Consider the following 17,179-nt stretch of genomic DNA (forward strand, 5'->3'; position numbering starts at 1 on the left):
TAACAGAACGGCCCTTATAATGTGTACATCTTTAATCCCTATTTTATCAAATATTTTAAGCAGAATTTAGTTGTGACATATATCAAATCACTATTAATTACAGCTGCAACAATCTGAGTTATGGCCGATCTAGTTGAATCGGCGAGTGAATAATTGAAGTAGAAAAAAACAAAACAAAAAAACATACATCTTTTTTCTCATCAGTCTTCTCTTCCCCCTCCTCCTCCTTCTCTTCTTCTCCTTCCTCCTCAACCTTGATATCATTCCTGACAGCAATTGCATATCCATAGTGATCGTGATGACCCTCTGTTCTACAATGGCGATCATAAACCATCTCCACATGGCTAAAATAAAGATTACAAACGTTGCAATGATAAATGGTCCTTCCTTTAGGGACCGATTTTGGCAACATTTTATCCTCTTTGGCCTTAGCCTGATCACCTTTTGATTCCTCTTCCTCTGTAGGGTTAGCTGGATCATATTCTTCAACTTGTACGACCTCACCTTCTAACTTTTCAGCTTCCTGGGGTGATTTTGGAACAAGGTCATCACCTTCAAATTCATAGAGTTTCTGGAAAGAGTCCGGTTTTGAATATAAACACAAAACATACTTTTCTGTACATCATGGGTGTGTTGCACCGCTTAATTATCGTTAATGGTAATTAATTATAGTAAAGCACTAGACGAAGGAACTTTCAAGAATGGGTCCAAATTATAAATTACACCCTGGCAAGGTCTTTTGAAGCATCTGCCCCTATCCTCTCGAAAGGACACTTAACCTTAAAGAACTTGCATAAGCTTTGGGGTATGAGTGATACCAGATAGCGACAAGTTAAATTCAACTTACAGTCGCCTGTCCTCCACATTTTCCCAGGGATTTGCTATACAATGCTCTAAGTATATCCGTTTTAGGATTCCAGAATTCTCTGCCCAGAAAACCTGTAGTAGTGAGGTAGGGGATGAAACTTTCAGGGATGGATTCAGAGCAAAAATTATAACATCATAATATCTTTTGAAGTATCTACCTCTATCCCCCCCAAAGGGCAGTAACTTTACAGCACAAACGAGACCCCAAGAAAATATTTATAGCCTTATAAATTTGTTAAATCCAGATTTATAAGACATTAGTAAGACATATATAAGAGAATAGAAGACAATACAAAGAAAATGTATACTTCAAACTAAAAGCTGTTTAATGTAAAAATTAAAAGTAAAGGTAGCATTCTTTAAAAATCATTATTTAAAAAAATGACAATTAAATTGTATAGAAGAATAGGAGAGCTAAAACAGAGTAAAATTGCCGTTTTTTACTTTTAGGCTGTTCACGGGTTGTACTAATATATACCACTAAAAAGAATAGAATCAGTTTTAATCTTGTGAAAAAACGTTCAACCTTTGGGTTAATTTTTGAAGTTAATCCAGGAGAGGGTTAAAGAGTTTGACCCCCCCCCCCCCTACTGTTTGCCCGACTCATTAAAACGTAATTAAAATGCACAAAAATAAATTTTTGATGCCTTAGGAATGCAATAAAATTGTGGAATCAGTTGAGAGTGCAATCCTTTTCTCTCATTTTGATGGAAAAAATTGATATAGGTAAGACCACAGCTTAACAGCGCAAACGAGACCCCAAGAAAATATTTATGCCCTTATAAATTTGTCAAATCTAGATTTATAAGACATTAAAGAATTTGAAAAAAAAAAACTTAAATTTGAAAAATCCTAATATGGCTTATAATCGTTCTTAATTCTATGCAATTATGTTTACAAAACCAAGAGTAAAAGGAAAACAGACTCAATATAAAATTAAGGCAAAACTAATAGACAATTGACCTGCCTTTTGTACAATTTTCCATGCCATTGAAATAGGGAAGGAGTAGATAGAAGCTTAAAAAAAGTATTCCAAAGGAGTAATTTAGGCTCTGAATTCATTCCCGAAAGTTTTATTATTCTAACAACTATTTTTCAAGATAGTAAAGAGCACCTCATGTAGAATTTATACCTTAATTATTTTGAATTTTACCGTAATTAGTGCCAGGGAAATTAGTGCACTCAATTAGTGCTTCGTTGGGTGAAAAGTAAGAAAGTTTTTTTTTTTAATCCTTTTCACATGAAAACTTTAATTTCATTTTATTCTACTCGGCAAACCTTTTGACAAATTTATACCGACAAATTATTCTATACTATCGACAATCAAATTAAATTGTAATATTCTTTTTAAAATATTTAGTAAAGACAGTTATCTTCACAAAAATCTATTATAACTATTCTAAGTATGTGTGACGTCATGTAACAGTAGATATGAATTTTTTTTCCAAAATTAAGGCCCCAGACGAATTATCAGTAAGTCGTCACCTATCTAGACAGTTTGTCACACCGGCAAGTGGTGGAATACAAATTTTCAGGAAAAATTATAGAGTAGTTATCGAGAAAAATTCATAGATAAATAATAAATATACAATTATTGTTCGTTTAATAGGATAAGACTATTTTCGGTCCAAGACAACAGGTAACAGAAAACGACATGCAATTTGTGATTGCTATAAGTGCAGAATGGGCTACAATAATAGCCCCTTGCATTAAGGGGCTAAATTTGTTGTTATAAAACATTTTAGGCTGAAAGGAAGAAGCAAATAGTCAACCATCATTACCCACAATTGAGTCCTGAAACACACCCCTAGCAAACATTTTACTTGACAAGGAAGAACTTTTTTGTAATCATACTTTGTCCGATACCAGATAATAACGATGACATGTCTTGTCAGTAACGAATATAGATGCTTGATCATCAAAACATGACCATCAAGTATGCAAAACATTACATATACAAGCATGGATTTACGAATAGGCCCACTAGGCCCGGGTCTGGGGATACAAAATCCCCGAGGGGACAAAAAATTATCACTGAAGGATTTTTTTCTTAACAAAAATTGGATTGATGTGATTTATGGGCAAAGTGTCAGGTGCACTCCTCCGCCACGCTTCTTATTCACAGAAAAGTAATCTTAAAACAACATAGGAATTCCGTGGCCACTCATAAACTGTCAAATATCTCCCAATAATGGTAGTTGAGAGTTCGGTATCACATCTCTCTTTCATTACTTTTCGCTCATCCGTTCCGTTTCGTTCAGGGCTTCCACTATCCCCAAATTTTTAGGGGGTTTCCCGAAGATCTTGCAAAAACGAAGCGGCAAAAACGCTTTCGCCTAGGAGGGTCAAAGCTTTAAATCCGGCCCTGTTCATATATAAGTTTTATAACATTCTATTTCTTTCAAAGCAGTAGTATATATATATATATATATATATATATATATATATATATATAGCTGTTATATATAAACAGGTAAAATTTGAGGAAAAACAAGGTAAAACTGTATATGACTAAAGAGATTAAGAGGATTTGGCGGTGTTCCTTTGAAGGTTTCTTCAAATAAATGGACCATTAATTAGATTAACTAAGATCTAAGATATCTTGGTCATAGAAAAAAAAAATATCTTGTTTTAATGTGATAACCACTTAAAATGAATATGAGATTCATTTTCAAAGATTGGCAGAAATGTATTCTTAAATATGTAAAATAAATAGTCAGCAAATAAATAAAAATCAATAGAATCCCTATATTTAATGAACATTAAAAAAAAAAGATTTTCTAAAGTATCCCACATTTTGGGATACTAAAGGTTTTCTAAAGTATCCCGTATTTTGGGATACTAAAGGTTTTCTAAAGTATCCCGTATTTTGAGGTTGCTGGCTGCTGAAAGGAAGCTCGGTTCTGATGGGAGTCAAATTTCACACCAGCGGCTGGATTTCATGTCTACCTGACGAAAAATCATGAACAATCTCTTCACACTGGCAAATATTCATTTTATTTCTATTTTGGTTCTGAACTGAAAAATTCAGAATACCATTAGACAACTTACTAATTTTACTATGTTTTATTTCATTCAATTAAATAAAATTTAATTTAATATTATTTAATTTAATTGAACTACGTTTTATTATTAATTGCCTGAATTATTTATATTTAAAGTATTTAGAGAATTTAACCGTTTGTTTGATTTTGAAGAATTGAGGTTAAAGGTATTCCGTTAGTCTTTATTAATGTCACGTGATAGAAAATACTTGCAAATGCACTGAGAAGAATATCCACAAGGATTGCATAAAATAGGTTTGAATACGGAGCGATACGGAAGGAAACTCAAAAATGTCAATGAAAAATCCCCATTCGGAGTGACGGAAAACAAAAAATAAAGCCGCAATACATAACTATTAAATCAGTTTTCCAATGACTTACCTACTAAACTAAGCATTTCTTTTAAAGTCACACTACTATATTAGCTCAATATTCTTCTTTTTGTTTGGATTAGTACAGAGACGCTTTCGCAAAATCTCATCACCGGAATAAAATTCCGAGTCATGCAGAGCTTTGTTACAGCTGGTTCGAACTGTGGGTCCCAAAGTTCAAAAGTTCTAGGGCCAGAGTTAATCAACTAGTTTAAAAAATCTGTATGCTTTCTATCTGAATAAGGTACGGGGGATGTTTTCTCCAGCCAACAAAGCTATATTTAAAACAAGTACAAATCTACATGTTTACGACTGCTAAAAATGCACTACTCTCCCTCTATTTTAGATGCGTATCTAAAATATAATCTCTAACTTATTAGACAGAGAAATTTCCTAAGGAAAATTCACGAGATTCCTGCAGCCATTCTTATCTCGCCTGATGATGTCCCTTCGACTGTTTTCGTATCTCGGCAAATTTTAACCTGTCAGTATCAGTTTAAAGTATTGAGGTCATCAAAATAAACATTTTCTACCCCCTGGACCCAAATTAGGTCTAGTTATACCCGAAAATTGCGAATCGCTAAGATTTATTTTTGGTTGGTATAAAATTATGAAGTTTTTAGCCCATTATCACAGCAAGATTTTTATTCTCGTTAGTTTCTTATTTGAATATTTTACATACAGCCGAGGGGTGCAGCAAGTGTGGAAAAATTCCCCTCCATGCATTTACAAGTATTAAGATACCCTCAAAAGAGGGTTGGGGAGTAGCTCAGGCCAAAGAGCCCTCCTTCTCCTCAAAAGAGGGAAAACCAGTGATCTTGAAAATTCGATTTGATAATATTATGCTGTGACAGTTATATCATTTATATTAAGATCTGATATAACTAACGACCTGACTTACCTTCGTTTGACAAGTTAATTCAGAGGTAAGTAGATAGAAGTAAATATCTGATTATACAATGTACATTACCTCACTGTATATTTTCAAGTAGTAACAAACCGACACGAGAGGGGGGGGGGGTAAGTTAGTCCAAAGAGCCCTCCCCCTCTCAAAAAGGGCAAACAAATGGTGTTTAAAATTCCATTTATTTTTGCAATGTTATGATAGTTATCTTATTAATATTAAGATATTTATATTAGCTTTTTTGTATTAATCATTTTATATTAATTAATTATTCTATATAATATTGTTTTACATTAATTATATTAACTTATTACTTATTTATATTAACTAAACGAAGGATAAAGTTTGTTCACTATTGATTCTATTTAATTTGAAGAAGCAGACTTACCTCCGTTGGTCAAGTTTACAGATAGAAAGCTCAGCGACAATTAGAAACTTTTTCCACACAGTTCTCTTAATCGAAAGATGTTAATTACCATACTACCCAATTATCAGAGTTGAAAGATAGCGTCAATGATATTATCATTTTTCTCTTTATTCGTCTAGATTCAAGGACAAATTATTTCCAGAGCCTCCGAAGACGGACGTACAAGAGGAAAGGGGAAGCATCCCCTCGCCCCGCGATTTTTTAGGAGAATGATAACAAATTCCACCCGCTGTGTATATGCTGGTCTCTGGATACATACCTTCAAATGTTTAGCTGTCAGGAAATGCTCATCTCGATCAATACGACTATGGAAGTCTTCATTGCACATGTAGCATTTTGGATGAATAAACGCTTTCAATGACAGATGGGTCTTAGATTTTCTGTGACGAAAAAGGCTGCCACTGAAATCAGCGTCACACATGTTGCAGTGTTGCATGGCACCTGGTACGTAGCGACGATCGTTATTTTTTTCACGCTTTTCTTCTTGGAGCTGTAAATTAGGATGTTAAAATAATTTGTAAGTGTGCGAACTAGTATATCAAAATAATTTGAAAATGTGCGAACAAGCCAAAATTTTCGGCAAAATATTTAACAGCCTTCACAAACATGTATAACTTTAAATCCACACTTGGAATTAAGAAGTGAAATTCTAATTACTATTTTGGTTGCAGCTGCAACCCAGTAAAGAAAAAACAAACAACTGCAGCCATAAAAAAAAAAAAACCCGAACCCTCTTCTTGATATCAGTGGATTCGGTAAAAATTATAGAGAAAGAGAGAGAGAGAGAGAGAGAGAGAGAGAGAGAGAGAGAGAGAGAGAGAGAGAGAGAGAGAGAGAGAGAGAGAGAGAGAGAGAGAGAGAGAGAGAGAGAGACGGGAAGAGAAAGAGAGAGAGAGAGAGAGAGAGAGAGAGAGAGAGAGAGAGAGAGAGAGAGAGAGAGAGAGAGAAGAGAGAAAGAGACGGGAAGAGAGAGAGAGACGAGAAGAAAGAAAGAGAGAGAGAGAGAGAGAGAGAGAGAGAGAGAGAGAGAGAGAGAGAGAGAGAGAGAGAGAGAGACGGGAAGAGAGAGAGAGAGAGAGAGAGAGAGAGACGGGAAGAGAAAGAAGGGAAGAGAGAGAGAGAGAGACGGAGAGAGAGAGAGAGAGAGAGAGAGAGAGAGAGAGAGAGAGAGAGAGAGAGAGAGAGAGAGAGAGAGAGAGAGAGAGAGACGAGAGAGAGAGAGAGAGAGAGAGAGAGAGAGAGAGAGAGAGAGAGAGAGGGAGAGAGAGAGAGAAAGAGAGAGAGATATAGAGAGATAGGGAGTGAGAGAGATATATAGAAAGAGATATATATAGTGAGAGAGAGATAGAGAGTGAGAGATAGATCTATAGAGAGAGAGAGTGTGAGATAGTGAGATATAGATAGATAGATAAACAGAGAGAGAGAGAGAGAGAGAGAGAGAGAGAGAGAGAGAGAGAGAGAGAGAGAGAGACGGGAAGAGAGAGAGAGAGAGACGGGAAGAGAGAGAGAGAGAGAGAGAGAGAGAGAGAGAGAGAGAGAGACGGGAAGAGAGAGAGACGAGAGAGAGAGAGAGAGAGAGAGAGAGAGAGAGAGAGAGAGAGAGAGAGAGAGAGAGAGAGAGAGAGAGAGAGAGAGACGGGCAGAGAGAGAGAGAGAGAGAGAGAGAGAGAGAGAGAGAGAGAGAGAGAGAGAGACGGGAAGAGAGAGAGAGACGGGAAGAGAGAGAGAGAGAGAGAGAGAGACGGGAAGAGAGAGAGAGAGTCAATGATTACCATGTTAGTTGCGGTGTTCCCAGGGGTCCCCTCTCGGTCCTCTTTTCTTCTCAATATACATTAATGACATTCATCAAGCAATCTGTGATTTGACAATAAATGTTGGAAATGGAGACGAAACGTGTAAACCTAGGAAACCTCTTGTCCTGCTTGCTGACGATACGAATTTTTCAGCTGTGGAGCGCACCGAAGCTCAGCTATTAGGGACACTGAGTAATGATATGGAAAAAGTGGCGAAATGGCTAAGGCTAAACAAGCTGAAAGTAAATCCCAGCAAATCGGGGTTCGTTGTCAGGGGCAGATCACCTTCATATTACCCCTGGTTGCAAGAGATTAGAGTAGGAGACTCGACAATAAGACGTCAGAAGTCAGTGAAATACCTAGGCGTAATAATTGATGAAACACTAAGTTTTTCAGAACATGTACAGTGTATATCGTCAAAAGTAGCAAGGAAGATAGGTATGATAAGAACGTTAAAGCATCAGTTTCCTCAGAATGTTTTGGGTCTTTTATATTTCTCATTAGTCCTTCCTTATTTACTATGATGTTGTTCAGTTTGGTCTGGAACATTTTATGTTCACCAGAAACCTTTGCGCGTTCTCCAGAATTCAGCTATGCTTGCTATTTATGGAATCGATAGACTTGCCTCACTTAGAATTATTTATCCGCGAATCCGTACTTTACCATTTTCAGGATTGTGCTTATTTTATGAGCTTCAACTAATGCATGATATTATTAATAACATTGGTCCAATGTTATTTCCAATGTTGTTATTGCTCCTGTCTGTTTAACGAGACAGGTTGGTATGTATAGAAGGCCGATTAGAGTGTTTGCGAGGTCTGCTTTCTCTGCTCGTCATATTCTTCCGGTGCTGTGGTCTCAGACGCCATCTTCTATTAGGGATATTGCTGAAAGGTCTGGCTTCCGTGAGCAGTTGAGGCACCATTACTTGCAGGTTTACGAATTCTAATATTTTTTTTTTCTCAAGTGGTTCTATATGTTATATATATATATATATATATATTTTTTTTTTGGAGTGGAGTTTTTGGTTGGAGTGGCAATACAAGCCCAGGTTACTGGGCTTCATGCTTTTTTGTTGATTTGTTTTGTGAACGAATTATATCTCCATTGAAAAAAAAAAAAACTACTTTGAACTTTTGTTGTTGCTCTTTACATTATTTAATTCATCTTTTTCACTATATTTCCTAACTCATGTCAGCTATAAAAATTAGGCAGAAAAAAGGACTAACAAACCTGTGAAAGCAATCTTAATGATTCAATACGAGCGTTGTGTACTTCTTCAGTTCTCTTCAAAACATCATTATGCATCGCTCCTTTCAAGTGACGCTCAAATGACTGCAAAAAGTTATTACAATTAATCTATTATAATGAAGCAAACCAAAAACTTGTTTCTTCCCCTAACCCTTTACCCCCCTTTCCCTTCCCTCTCTCAATCACTTTTTTTTACTCTGTACCCACTATCTTTCTCTCCCCTGCACTCTCTCTTTTTACCTTCAGGGAGAAGAAAAGCGTTGCATACTTTTTCAGTTTTCCTCACAAGACCATTATGCATCAGATCTTTCAAGTGACGCTCAAATGACTTCAAATACTACTAATAACAACTCACCGCAGCACCAAGCCTTCAGAGGCGAACACAGCTAAGCAAGCTCATCCTCCATCCCATCCCAATAATTGCTATTCGACTTCAAAGAGTAACAGGAAATACTCAAGCATCAAGAGACTTAGGATTACAATGAACCAAGGGAAAAGAATCAAACAACAAAACAACCATTTCTTTCCTTCTCATATTCTCTTCCTTTACCCTCTCATAATCACAGTAACTTTCACACTCTTTTCAAACCACATCCTCCTTTTCAACCTCCCCTTTCTGGGGAGACCGAAAAAGTACTGTTTGCTTTTCAGTTAGTATTACAACCTCATTATACATCGCTTCTTTCAAGTGACCCTTAAACGAATCCAAATTATAATAGAAACTACTCTATTTTCCAGACGCTCAGGATTACAATGAACCAGGACAAAAAAAAAGAAGAAGAAAAAGACCAAAAAACTTTTTCCCTCCCTAGTTCGTTCGTTTATTCTTCTCCCTCCCTCACTCTTTTCCCCCTCTGTCCCTCTGTGGAGAGGACAGGTGTTTTTCAGTTTTCCTCACAACATCATTAACAATCGATCCTTTCAGAATATTGCAGTCGTTGACACTCAAACGACTGCAAATAATAATTATACAATTGTTTCTTCCCTCACTTTTTATCTCCCTCATTGTCTTTGTCCACCTCTGCTTTTCTTTCTATCGATTTTTCTTTCGCCCTGCTCCTTCCCTCACTCTCCTTCACCTTTTGGAGAAAAGAAGAAGCGCCTAATTTTTACCCTGCATTCCTCCCTCACTCCCATTTTCTCCGTCTCCCCTCTGTACTACTTCTTCCGTTTGTCTCAGAATCTTACATTGATGTTCAAGTGATGCTCAAACGAATGCAAATAGTAATCAAATTACATTATCATCCAGGGGCTTAGGATTACAACAAACCAAAGCAAAAGAAAACAAACAAGAAACAACTTGTTTCTGTCCTTCCCTCTGTCCCCGTGGCCCTTTCTTTCAAACTTCAACCCAGCTCCTTTCCTCTGGTGGAGGGGGAACGTTTTTTACATCTTCAGTTTTGATCGCAACATCATTATACATCGATCCTTTCAAGTGACACTCACATAACTGCAAGTAGTAATCAACATTACTCTATAACCCAGAGACTTATCGGAATATGAGCTAATTAAGTAGACTGTCGCTATCACACCAAAAGATTACGTACTTACACTTCTGAGATAATTCCTCAAAACTGTTCCTCAAAGATAATTACCTAAAAAAGCCTCCCTCAAAGGCAGGAGCAAAGTAAATCAGGAAAACCAAAATGTGATTCGATATACTTTGCCCTTTAGACCATCCCGTCAAGAACTACAATACCTAACACGGCAACTTCACTAAATACGTCATTCATCCCAAATTTTGACAGAATCTTCCCATTACAGTACCATGGAGGGGAAACAGGAACAATTTACAATACCGGAAATACTGAATACACAAAGAAGAAATATCATCATATTATCAGCTAAGACTTATTAAATCCTATAACACCATTCAGTGTTAAAGAACTCCACTGTGGTTATTTTCTTAATCATTGAGGAGCTATGGATTTGATATTTACTATCAACAACAGCAATACGCGCTCATTTTAATATCCTCTTTGTGCGAATGAATAGCCTCAAATGTAAACTAGAGTTTAAATTAATTCATCTAACAAAAAAATAATAATGTACAAACACAAAAGAATACAGAAAACGGTCAGAGAAACAATAAAAGTGGGGAATGAAGGAGTTACAAGTTCAACATAGGGAATTGACAGAGAAGCAAGTAGAAGAAAAAGTGACATTTTCTTTTCTTTGAGAGATAAAAAAATAGGGGTTTAGAGAAAGAGCGAGTGCGAGATAGAGAAATAAAGAAAGGAAGTGAATAAAACAGACGAATGGAAAGACAGAAAGAGACAGTTCGCTGACGAGTAACTTACTTTTTTCGAATTTACGACATGAATCACGTGGCATAAACAATAGGATGTCATCTAAACAAATAACCTAATACTTTTAGATACTAAAACTAACTAATATTATTCGGTAATGAATAGTTGTTTTTTTTTTTGTTAAACAACTAAGTCTAAGTAGAGAAAGAGATAGAGAGAGGGGGAGAATAGAAAGGGGAAAGAGAGAGGAGGAAAAGAACGAGGGAAAGAAAGTCGAGAAGCAGAGGGAGGAAAAAATAAAGTATGGGAGATGGCAAAACAGAGGAGAGAGAAGGAAGGGAGACAGAGAGAAGAAAAGTGAGAAGAAAGGGAGATCGAGAAATAGTCAGGAAGTGAAAGGACCACAGGAATGGAGAGGGGGGAGAGAGTGGAGGGAAAAATAGAGCGAGGGACAGAAAAACAAAGAGAAAGGGGAAGTAAAGATTATAATAAGGTTATTGAAAATGACTGGAAGAAAAAAGCTTACCGGTCCATTCCAAACTTCTTTGTAGCAAAGATGGCAAAAGAAGTATCTCTTGGGAAGACCTTTGTAGGGGGTGTTGTCTTCTTCGTCTTTACCCTGACGTGTACCCTGAAATAAATATTTTAGTTTCCCATTTAATTAAATCAATAGAACAAAACCCAAGGGCGCATCCATAACTTATTCGGAGAGGGGGGTACAAAAAAAATTTAAAAAACGCATCAAAAATTTGTTAATATGCATTTGTGTTACCATTTAACGAGTCAGGACAAAGAAGATACACCTGTGGGTAAACAGGTTCTTATTTTGATACTTAAAGAAAGCTTAATCAGCCTTGTTAAGGGATTCCAATTCTTAAAACCCTTAAACAATTTTATGTCAAACGGTGTAAACGTGCCTCCATTTGAACTGAAACAAATCTTCAAAGTCTCTTCCTTACTGGTTCAGTGGAAACTTACATCAGTAATGTATATTTCAAAAATTTATGAAAAATCGAGCATTCCATTTTCGATGAGACCCTACATAAACAGTTAGTTTTCAGTAGTAGTGGGTACCGAATAAAAAAAAAAGAAAAGAAAAATTTATGGATGAAAAATCAATAAAAAACAGAAAAGGGCACCACATAGCTTAAGGATATGTCTTTCCATTGAAGGATTGGTAACCAACAGGTTATTGAAATGTGATATTTACGGACAAACAGCCTTGCCAAATTAAATTAATTAGTCTTGCTTATTGTTGCACTATTCAACGTGACAACACTGGGGTATATTACCAACTTCTGAAACTTGTAACGGCTAAAAGAAAAATCTTAAAAAATTGCAGTTTCTAGGCATGATAGATCAAGGATGCGTCCAAAAGGGCAAATTTTTTTTTATTTTGGTGCCCTTAGTACTTCAAATGGACATATTAAAACAGAACCACCGACCACCACAAAAAACCTTCAATACAGGCATTTAGCTGAGAAACACTAAATAAAAGAAATATTACGAACAAAAGAGAAGGAGATTGAGAATCCCTTAAAGAAATAAGAAAAAATTAGAGAAATAGAGAGGTTAAAGATCTCAAAAAGATTAAGAAGAAATTAAAGGTAAGTCTTACTTTTGATGGAGTCTTGTCCTTCTTTCCATTTTCTTTATCACCAGCTTTACCTCTGGAGAGAAAGAGAAATATGCAATCAATTAATCAAGACTACAAAAGAAATAAATGAAAAAAAAACTTTCCGAAAAGTTGGGCAGAAATCACAAAAAAAAAAACCTAATCATAGCACATAGCCACTTAACTATACATGAACCGGAATTATGAGTTTCCAAAGAGGACTGCAATTAAAACCTGGCCGTACACAAGCTATCCTTTTTATGCCCATGTCAAAACTAACTTATTCAATCGCTACATTTTGAACTGTTGTCCCTGATTCAATTCTATAAGATAACATATATTGCAAAAAGCCTGCGGGCCATGGCAACACAGAATACAGTCTACAAACAAAGCTCAGGAACAAGATACAATTTAGATAAAGCATACAAAAAAATAATACAAGAAAAGAAAAAAAACAACAACAAAAAGACAAAAAAGAAACATCAAGGTTCAACATTTCAACCGACTAACACCCATCATAATAAAATGCACATCCTAAAAACCGTAACAAGCTATCCCCTCAAACATGATTCCCTATGTTTAATCCCTAAACGAAGAAACTTACACAACTGTTTAATAGCACATGTGTTCCTCTCACCCATCCGCTCAATTAACCAGCATTCACTCCTAAACACTCGTCCAAAACATTCATTCTGCAACTCCGACAGCTCTTCACACTCGGATACAAAATGAAATACACACTCATTCACACATCCACACAGGGCAAAAATATGGGCCAGCCTAAACTTTTCGAAAAATTTCCTTCTCTCACCTAAATCCAAACTATCCCCTCTTATCAACAAAAATATCCTCAAATTCTCTTTATTCAACCCAAATTTAAAATAAACCTCCTCCACCCAAAACTATTAGGCTTGGGATACGACCTCAAAGACATAGATTGGTCCTTATTAGTTTGCCACTATTGGATTTCTTGGTCATTTAGGGTTCGCTGGATTTCCTCCATACTGACACGCTTTCACCCTTTGGGGCTTTTCTTTTATTCCACATCTCGGAAAGGCCACAAAGGTCCAGTATTGTCTTGACCTGATTTGGCTATGAATCGCGTCTACCGTCCTTCAAACTCTCCAAATAAGCTGACTTAAGAAGCCAAATTCTCAGTAGCAGCCCCTGGGGTCCATAGTTGAACATCTTCTACAAAACTTCTCCCAGTAATAGTTAAAATTGCTCGGCATCTCAAACTACTGAACGAGATGATCCCGTCTTAAGAGGAGCAACTGTAAAGGGTAGATAATATGAAACCCTGAACAATAGCCCCTCCAAAAGGTGGAAAGGAGTGGCTCACCGCTATTCCGACAAAATAGCCACGAAACTCCTTTTCCCCTGGAGACAAACAAAACCCCTGTCCAAATGGCATCCAGTCTGAGCTACTTAAGTCGGGCCAAGAAGAACTGGTAAATTATCAATCATAAAGTAATAAAATGGGGAGAAGATTCGAACCAGTTCTCCACATCGGGGCGAAAGCCACGATTGTTCCCCTTCATAAGAAGAACGAAAAAAGCGACTGTGACAACTAAATACAAATTAGCCTGGCAAGCGAACCGGCGAAGATCCTTAAACAAAGTCTCCTTGACCAACTTAAGCCCATAACAGACCGTGCCTCATAGGAATATCAGGCTGGCTTTTCAAGAGATCAGTCTACCATTGATCAAGTCTTCTCCACTAGGCAACGAATGCAGAAATATATCAAGATCGCAAACGTACTCCTTTCACTTTTCATCGACTTCAAACTTTTTTATTGGACATGGCGTAACGGGATTTAAAACATGGTCCTACACTATGGAACGCAATACTCTGGTATTCCCTGTCTCTAGAAATGCCGCTGCCACGCCTAAGGACTGCATGCCAAGACTGAATCAATTGACTCTGAAAAGTTTTCTTAACTCATTCCGGTTTAAAGAAAGATAACTTTCGTAATATATAAGAAAAAAAACTATAAGAACTGATTACAAAACTGCAGAGATCAAGACGAAGAAGATTGCACCCTTTCGCGGACCAAGAGAGAAATACGGCCAATCAGAACAAAGCTTAATTCAAAGTGATAATAAATGAATCCTAAGTCATATTCCACACGATATCAAAGGGAAAATAAGTGAGTCAAACGGAAAGATAAAATTTGGAACTAGCCATTCAGATATCACGAAATATGGGGACCAAAAAAATAGACAGCCAAACATTATTTTAAGCAGAGTTGAAAGCACACAGAATTAACAGGGGAGGAGGGATAGGACATTTTTCTGATACTCAAATGGGTGTCCCCATGACACCTAACTTCCAGGAAGAAACACACATTCGCCCCAATACCTTGCAGAACTAACCTGTTTAAAAATTCATTCGTGCCGTTTTTTTTACTTATGCCCTTAATAAAAGGCGGTAGGACTAGGATTGTAAAAGACAGCACCATTTTGTATGCATTTTTTTTTCTTTATCAACCATAGCTGTTTTGAAATAAATGATTCTTCGTTCTTAAAACTAAATTTTATTGTGTCCCTCGCTGAAAATCGATTTTCCCTTAGAATTTTCTATTAACGGTAATTCTGTGTGGGAAATCAAACACAATAGATATAATACACAGACACACGTGTACGCATGCCCTGTTAGCCACCAAACGACTCCCACAGTTGGCTTTAATGGTTGATTAAATAAAAAAAACAAGATTTTTAAACTGAAAGTAAGGAGCGACATTAAAACTTAAAACGAACAGAAATTATTCCGTGCATGAAAGGGGCTGTCCCCTCCTCAACGCCTCGCTCTTTACGCTAAAGTTTGACTTTCTCACAACTCTTATTTTTTTTAAACAATAAAAATTTTACCGTAAAGCGCGAGGCGTTGAGGAGGGGACAGCCCCTTTCATATACGGAATAATTTCTGTTCGTTTTAAGTTTTAATGTCGCTCCTTACTTTCAGTTTAAAAAACTTGTTTTTTTTTATTCAATTTCTGATCGTTTTTTAGTTAATGCAGCTTTTATTTTGGCTCATCGTCATTGAATAAGTAAACAAAATTTGCATAAAATTTTACTTTTCTTTTGCTGAATGGCTGTCTCTAAATTTGGTTCTGACATAATTTACAAATTAACTTACGTAACGAACTTCTATATTCGTATATTTTTCTTCTGGCAAAAAATACAAAGTTGCAGATTTTTGCAGATATGACCTTGAAAACTATGTAATAGGGTTTTCTGATACACTGAATCCACAGTTCATAGAATTATCCAGTATGATCATTCCCGATCTCCCCCATTATAAAAACCGGACCGGAGTGCGAGTGCTCCGGAAACCGTTTTCGCAGAGATAAACATAAGCGGTCTCAGATCTTTTCACGTGTAGACAAGTCAGATTTCCCTTGGACGTGAAACTTGGCTTCAACATTGGAACAATAATTTTGAAGGAATTAATTTTAAGTTTATTAATTCCAATACATACATGAAAATCGGTAGTCAGTAGTGTAATGTTATTATTAGATGTTTTTAGAATTAAAAATAGGTTTCGAAGTCTCAAGTTGGTTTCAAAGGCATTTTGAGAAAGTTTCTGCCAAAATACGTGTTCCAGGGTAATTGGACCGCTGATGGCAGATCAAATGAGAGGAGCTGTTTGTACGCGCCGATATATATATATATATATATATATATATATATATATATATATATATATATATATATATATATATATACACTACGAAAACTTTACGAAAAAGAAAGTCTTTTTTTAAAGAAAAGTAAAGGCCATATTAAACTTAAGATCAGTAGAAATAGAAGCCTACAATAATTCAAAACGACCAGAAATTATTAAAGAATAAAAAAGGAAAGGAGAATAATTGGTATGGCGGTAACACTGCATATAAATTTATATGAATGTATATATAGTGGGCTGTAATAATGCAAAAGGTAAATATAACATTGGTTTAAGAATGGAAAGAAAGACAAAGAATAAATTAACGACGATAATCAAGTAAAACATTAGTTTTATTTGAACAATGCCATAAAGCGATGACATTTGATTATGATATTTGGTGCTTCGCATTGTTATATAATAATTAGAACCCAAGTCCTAAAATTGGTCTCAATCAGGAACCCTTATCGCTATCTAAATTCAGAAAGTGCAAAGATTTTTAAACAGAGGTGTTTATTGTTTAAAGTTCAGGAAAGGTCTGCCCATTTCATATGAAAACATTGATTGAAAACAAAATTAGTCTTATCTAGGCTCTCCGCCAAAACAGGTAACTAGATTTTTCAAATATCACAGTAACTACAATCTGAGAAAATAAATAACACAACGTGAAAAAAAAAAAAATGATAAACTAACCCGTTGCCGATCCAGAGGGGGGGGGGCGAGGGTTACCCCCGCAAAGTAGTCTAAAGTAGTGTAATTTACCTAATTAACGCAAGTTTGCATTAATTAAACTTGCTCCTAACGTAAGTTTGTCGGATCAACCTACTTTGCGCCCCCTCCCCTACAAAAAATCCTGGATCCGCCCCTGAAACCATCACACCTATTCCACCAGTTATTAGAAGAAAAAAAAATTTTTCTTCTTGTTGTAACCATTTCTCATTGAGTCAACACACTAACCCGCAAATGCAGAAAGAAGTGGGAGGAGCTTTTTG

The 17,179-nt window shown here is 36.2% G+C and overlaps 1 protein-coding gene across 1 annotated transcript in view; it reads right to left on the minus strand.

Annotated features, from left to right (window-relative positions):
• LOC148941148 (uncharacterized) overlaps positions 1–17,179 on the minus strand; it is a 45,284-nt gene that overhangs the window by 13,414 nt on the left and 14,691 nt on the right. The window contains exons 4-8 of the mRNA XM_089103792.1: positions 12,525–12,576; positions 11,433–11,537; positions 8,640–8,741; positions 5,873–6,103; positions 188–571 (exon numbers count right to left, since the gene is read on the minus strand). Coding sequence (XP_088959918.1) covers positions 188–571; positions 5,873–6,103; positions 8,640–8,741; positions 11,433–11,537; positions 12,525–12,576 — 874 coding nt within the window. The remainder of the gene's footprint in view (positions 1–187; positions 572–5,872; positions 6,104–8,639; positions 8,742–11,432; positions 11,538–12,524; positions 12,577–17,179) is intronic.

The sequence above is a fragment of the Artemia sp. Qi Xiang Cuo genome, chromosome 18 (assembly GCF_049724085.1).
Source record: "Artemia sp. Qi Xiang Cuo chromosome 18, ASM4972408v1, whole genome shotgun sequence".
In the NCBI taxonomy this organism is placed as follows: domain Eukaryota; kingdom Metazoa; phylum Arthropoda; class Branchiopoda; order Anostraca; family Artemiidae; genus Artemia; species Artemia sp. Qi Xiang Cuo.